Source organism: Diaphorina citri, unplaced genomic scaffold (assembly GCF_000475195.1).
Source record: "Diaphorina citri unplaced genomic scaffold, Diaci psyllid genome assembly version 1.1 scaffold1381, whole genome shotgun sequence".
Classification (NCBI taxonomy): domain Eukaryota; kingdom Metazoa; phylum Arthropoda; class Insecta; order Hemiptera; family Psyllidae; genus Diaphorina; species Diaphorina citri.
In genome coordinates this window covers 76,642-83,101 of record NW_007378807.1, presented here as the reverse complement: position 1 = coordinate 83,101, position 6,460 = coordinate 76,642, and the positions used below count along the sequence as shown (strand labels likewise).

Genomic DNA, 6,460 nt, shown 5'->3' with positions numbered 1-6,460 from the left:
ACTTAATTTCATTTTACAACTTGATTTTTTCTATTTGAATTACAAATTTCCTACTTTTTCCAGAGCTTTTTTTCAAGTGTTTTAGTTGTGTGTTTGACTGGGTTATTTTATTTTTTCGATCATGAAATTCTTCGTGGCGGCTTTTGTTTGCCTTTGCGTGAGCCTATCGAGGGCGGCTGTGCTGAGAGGTGGGGTGGAGTTACGTAAGTATCATGATTCAATATTATTTATTAGGTACCTATTCCTAGGTATAGGTATTTGATGTTTCCCTCAATATTATTTGTGGGTGCCTATCCCTAGATACTAGGTATTTCATGTTTTCCTGATTTAAAATGCTCTTTTTTTTTTACAAAAAAAGTCTTGTAAAAAATCGTAAAATGGGTTTTTTTTTTTATTCTTATCGTCCCGAAATCGAAGAGAGAAGGAAGACAGGATAGGAGAAAGCCAGCCGTTCCGAGAACGAACATTATCAGAGGTAGTTTGAGAAGTAATTTTACTATCTACAACGTACTGTCTGGCTCTATAGACTAGAGTCTAATATCTATGCTAGACTCTCGAACTTTCCTTTCGATGCGACGTATCTACGTATATCTCTCGTAAGTTTACTACCTATAGCTCGTAAACAAAACAACCTGGCTCAGCTCGTCAATGACTAATAATCTGAAGGCCCAATCAGTAATATGAGGACCAGTTTGGCTAAGTTGTAGGTCTGTAGGTCCTTAGAGAAGTTCAGATACCGAGTTACCCTAACATAGTGGTTGTCCTTAAAACTATCAACAGTAGGTATAACAGTCAACACACCGAACTTACTATAACGTCATTGACTCAACATATATCAGGTTGGAATATCAATCAATAGTACAGTCAAATTTGACTTTACTACTGATTCCCAAACTTCGGTACTTGAACGTACCGAAGTCGTCATTGACTAAACATATCAAGTTGGAGTATCAATGAACACTTAGTATGAATAGTACACTCACGTGTCTTGCTGTCGAGTTGCTTCTTCTCTTGAAGAAAAGTTACATCTAATACTGCGACTGCACACTGCGCCCTCTATTGTGAACTTGACTTTTCACCATTGACCTTGAAATTACGCGATCTAAGCGCTCGTAGCGGACATGAGTAGAAATGACCTTGAAATTTCGCTTTCTTAAACGTCCGCAGCGGACATGAGTGGAAATAAAATTTCGCTATCTAAGCGCTCTTAGCGGGCATCAGGGGAAACAGCTGCTCGTAGGGCACCGAGAGGAAGACCTTGTTCAGGACAGGTTTGGCAACCTTGGCGAAACCTTCCTCGGCAAATGGCAACAGGGCGTCGTACACCACCTTCCAGAATTGGTTGATGAACGTGAGAGCGATAGTACCTGGGGAGAAAAAGAGGTAGTAATTATAGTCGAACCTGACTAATTGGGAACCGTCTAAATGGGAAACCTGGATAAAAGGGGGGGGGGAGGAATCGGGGGAAAAAATTGCCGATCCCTTGAATTCCCAATTAGACAGGTTCGACTGAAATAAGTATCTACCTATTATTTTGAGAGGTTTGATAGAGGGAACTGTAACTGCTACGGTTTTTATCTTGCCGAAATCGATGAGAGAAGGAGGACGTGATAGGAGAAATCCACCCGTTCCGAGAACGAACCTTAGGTGACTATCTGTTTAAGATAAAGATTACCTCGTTCGGCACTCGAAACCTCAACTTGGCACTTACAAGGCAAGCGTGCTAACCTTCAAGCTGAAACTGCGCTGACGCTGGCTACAACAGAAATTAGGGTAAAGGTACTCACTCAGTTCCGGGTTTCCGTTCACGAGGTTGCTCATGTTGATGTCCATGTGTCCTACATTTGGTCTCATGCCGAAGTCGGTGATCTTCATGTAGGCTTCCTTAGTGTCGTCCAGAACGCGATGGCCCTTGATCTTCCAAGTTCCACTGACGTCGGTCATGTTCACCTGATGGAAGGGATTGAAAGAGTCATGGTTTTATTCCCTTTACAACAAAGCAACAATGTCTGTCTGGCTGGGGGCCGTTAAACCGTCTGGCTGGGGGCCGTTAAACCGTCTGGCTGGGAGACGTTAAACCGTCTGGCTGGGAGACGTTAAACAGGGAGTGGACCAGCTTAGTCTGGCTGGGGGACTTCAGGGAGTATACCAGCCTGAATTTCCCTTGCTTAATGTGAGGAGGTAGGTAAGTAGCTTCTCACAAAGCAGATACTTACCTGGTAGTAACCTTTGCCCTGAACGGGGAACTGCCCAATAAGGCCGTCCATCTTGTACACCCCCGTGGTGCGCACTTTGGGCAGATAGTAGTCCACCTCCATCTCGAACTTCTCCGGATTGCGCACCATAGACCTCACATCCAGGACTTTGATAGAGGACAGTCCGTGGGTGTAGGAGTCTCGGATGATCATTTTACCCTCGATGTCTCCGTTCTCATAGTTGAGCAGGAGTTCTGGAACGTGGACCGGGTCTAGACCGGTCAGATTGAGCTCCTTCAGACCTGAAATGAAGAGGAGATGTTGAGGACGCTTCATATTTTCTAGATCCTAAACCGCCGTCTTATTGGTTGCGCCGAAAACATGAGAACCTACGGAGTACATCGCGAACAGCATACACAAAAAGCCCGACCCGAGGCTTATGCCTAGGGTGTAGGGACAAACAGCTCTAAAGGACAGGATAAGCTTCTACGTCCTACGACACCAAACCTCTCTTCTCCTCCATCTTTAGTATCTACTAATAAAGTTTGGCGATCTGTGAGAACATTTTGTTAGGGCCTCGAAATTCGGACATTCCTTCTAACTTTATAATGATCTTTTTGGGTGGAAAGCCGGTTGCAAAGGTGGGAGCAGAGGTAGTTTTTTTATATATAGGACCTCCGTAAAAACGGTCCCTACTCGTATACCTACTAACAAAATTATATCAATAAAGAGGTGCTCTATTATTATTATTTCTTTTTTTAAGAGGTTTGACAGAGGGAACTGTAACTGCTATGATCTTATCGTCCCGAAATCGAAGAGAGAAGGAAGACAGGATAGGAGAAAGCCAGCCGTTCCGAGAACGAATGCTCTATGAAACTGTTGGTATGATGATTCTGTCCTTATTTAGGTAGCTATCTAGTTATATTTATTTATAGGTGGTAATAATAAAAGGTATAATTCTCGTAATATTGCTGGTATCACTGCATAAGGACACTTTGAAATCACGTAAGGACGTTACCTCCTCTTCCACTCTGACCTAAATTTCCTGTTGTTGGTATGATGATTCTGTCCTTATTTAGGTAGCTATCTAGTTATATTTATTTATAGGTGGTAATAATAAAAGGTATAATTCTCGTAGTATTACTGGTATCACTGCATAAGGACACTTTGAACTCACGTAAGGACGTTACCTCCCTCTTCCACTCTGACCTAAATTTCCTGCCACATATCCTTTTGTCTGTGCTCTCTCTGTTATAAACGATAGATAACCATGTCATCCATGTTATAATGTTATAATTTTATACATGTTATAGTGTTATATATCTATGTTATCATAAACTCTCCTCATATCCTTAGCTGTTATGATTAACTTTGATTAACCCTTTCAAGTCCATTTGTGCTGAAATAGGAACCAAGCGTGCCGGAAGGTGCGCGAACGTCAAGTTCGAAGCGCCGCGCAGCCCGGAATATGGTAACGAGAAATGGAGTTTCATGGTTTTTCGATAGTTTTATCTACTCATCAAATATTAACAGCCCAGTTAGCTTGGAGGGTAGCGCGCCTAGGTCGCGGGTTCGATTCCAGGCAAGGGCGAACTTTATCCTTAACAGATAAGGTTCGTTCTTGGAACGTCTGGCTTTCTCCTATCCTGTCCTGCTTTTCTCTTCTATTTGGGAACGCTAAGACCTCTTTACAGTTCCCTATAAGTATCAAAACTTTTTTTTTATTAAGGTACCCAATAGCCAATAGGTACCTATACCTCGGTGGTCAGGTAAGGTGGATATCGCCTTACCTGACTTTGTTTCACTGTCGGAGGAAGCACTGTGCAATATACCTCCCCCTTTTAAAGATTCTCTACCATTGCACATGACTGTGACATATTTGGCAACAATGCCTATTTTTTTTTTTTTTTTGCTGTCACATTGATCTGGACACACTATAGGTACTTAGCGCCTAGCGCTTCCATGACTTCAATTCTGATTAGTTCTAATATGAAGTTGCCATAAACTCATAAAGTGAATGTCCCTGGAAAAAAAAAAAATCTGGTGGTGTTAGTCACCAAATCGTTGCAAGGGTATTCATCTTTCCTGGTGCTGACACATGCAATACTTTAGGACAGTCAACCTAGATGTTCATCAGTAATTATTATCGTACAAATATACATACAGGGTGTCCAAAATTAGTTCAAAAGGGACCAAAAAAGTTTCATACAAAATGAACTTACTTTTTTATGTTGATTTCATTTCTGACTTCAAAAATATAGGGTTCCATTTAAAAAATTAAAGTTGACCTTGAAATGACCTTGAAGGGGACACCTGCTAAAATTCCAGAGGTCACCATTAAAGGTCCCCCCCAAAAAGATAGGACAATCAGCGAAAACACGAATTCTATCTTTCTAATTTTCTATCTTTTTTCATTAGTTTTCAAGATATTTGAATTTGATTGTATCATTTATTTTTTGACACCCTGTATAGGACAGTCAACCTAAATCCCCATCAGTAATTATTAGGTATCAGCAAACCCCAAATAGATAATTACCCGAATAGATTTGGTGTCCAGGTGCTAAACATATCACCAAATATAAAATAATCACCGAACTGACATTAGGCTCAATGACATTAAGTCCACAGTATTAAAACATCTGGTGTGAACATCACACGACTTTCCTTAACCTATTTATGTCGATAACCGTTGATCCGATGTAACCTTAAAAAAAAAGAGGTTTATTATTAATTAGATTCATATTAGACACCCAAATTAGATAATGGCTTACCTTATTTTCTATTTGACTAGGGTTCTTAGTTGGGGATTATTCTTTACACCGACTCGAGTTTCGCCTCACTCGTAGGCTTTTTCAAGATGACTGAGGTTGGTTTGTTGTTGTTTGCGTAGGTGTTGGGCGTGCATTGTGATCTTGAATCAGCTGTTCAGTAGCATAGACTAAAGATGGAAGAGTGTCTATTACCGCGTTTAGATTCAAATTTCTTCTGACCGACTCGTGGATGTAAATTTGTTCGTAGCTCATGACTTCACGGTATTTGTTCCCTTTGTATAAGACCTCTATTTTAGTCTTCTTGTAGTCATGGCCCTCATCAATTAGGTGGTCTGCATAGTTGGATCTGCCTTTAGTTGAGTTCCTGGCAGCTACGATATGTTCTTCCGTTCGTGTTTTAATGTTTCTACGGGTCATGCCTACGTATTCTGCACCACATTCACAAGTCAGTTTATAGACCCCACTACTATTTATTTATTTATTTATTTACAATATAAACGGTTTCCCTTTACTATCTAATACAAATCAACAACCTAACTATCAAAAACGGAAAATAAACGGGGAAGAAATACCTATAATATGTGTACCTATTGACTATCTAATACATATTTAACTGGCCTAGCTGGAACAGGTATAAATAATTGTAAAAAATATTTTTTTTTTTTTTTTAAGAGGTTTGACAGAGGGAACTGTAACTGCTATGGTCTTATCGTCCCGAAATCGAAGAGAGAAGGAAGACAGGATAGGAGAAAGCCAGCCGTTCCGAGAACAAACATTATCCCATCAGGATAAAATCCGCCCCGGGTGGGAATCGAACCCGCGGCCTAGTGCTTACAAGGCAGACGCACTACCAACTAAGCTAACTAGGCTGGCAGGTATGTTCTTTATTGATGAATAAAAATAGAATGTCGCGTCTCAACATTATTAAATATTTTTTGTTTGTTGTTTAAAAAACTAAACCTCGTTGTTTGAAAAACTAAACCAAAGTGAAAGTAGCATCAAAAACCAGTCATTATACCCGTGTCTGGATTACCTAGGTAGGAAGATATAAATATATTGGGTACCTTCTAAATAAAAATATAGGTAGGTAAGTATGTACCTACCGAAATATAGTCTAGCGGAATAGATACCTAGATAGATAGATAGGTAGATAGTGTCTAAGTCTCAATAAATCTATAGTTACCTACCTATAAACTATAGTTACCTACCTATAAACCAGGTAATACATACCTAATCTAATCCTGATGCAATGAAAGTGGTCACAATACTGATAATAGGTAGGTAGATAATACCTACCTACTTCAATAGTGGATAGGTAAAGGTAGTAGTATCTAGTGGTTAAATACAATGTACCTACCTAAGTCTTCAATGGAAAGTGATAGTTCCTATGGTGATCCTGGTTGGCTAGTTCCTAGGTACTATCATAATCATAATAGACAAATTGAGTACCTCTGTTACCTCTATTATCTAAATAGATAAAATATTCCTAGGTAG

At 40.0% G+C, this 6,460-nt stretch overlaps 1 protein-coding gene across 1 annotated transcript; it reads right to left on the bottom strand.

Annotated features, from left to right (window-relative positions):
- Positions 1–1,197: 1,197 nt before the first annotated feature.
- Positions 1,198–5,383, bottom strand: LOC103515609 (circadian clock-controlled protein-like). Its single transcript, XM_008480544.1, has 4 exons — positions 5,095–5,383; positions 2,217–2,497; positions 1,788–1,950; positions 1,198–1,367 (listed from the first exon to the last, which is right to left on the bottom strand). Exons 1-4 carry the CDS (start codon positions 5,381–5,383, stop codon positions 1,198–1,200), a joined length of 903 nt encoding a protein of 300 aa, XP_008478766.1.
- Between the last annotated feature and the right edge of the window lie 1,077 nt (positions 5,384–6,460).

Coding starts and splice junctions, on each gene's coding strand:
- LOC103515609 (XM_008480544.1), bottom strand. CDS start 5,383: ATGACCCGTAGAAACATTAAAACACGAACGGAAGAACATATCGTAGCT. Junction 2,498..5,094: donor GATTCAAGATCACAATGCAC/GCCCAACACCTA, acceptor TCTTCATTTCAG/GTCTGAAGGAGCTCAATCTG. Junction 1,951..2,216: donor AGGGCAAAGGTTACTACCAG/GTAAGTATCTGC, acceptor CCCTTCCATCAG/GTGAACATGACCGACGTCAG.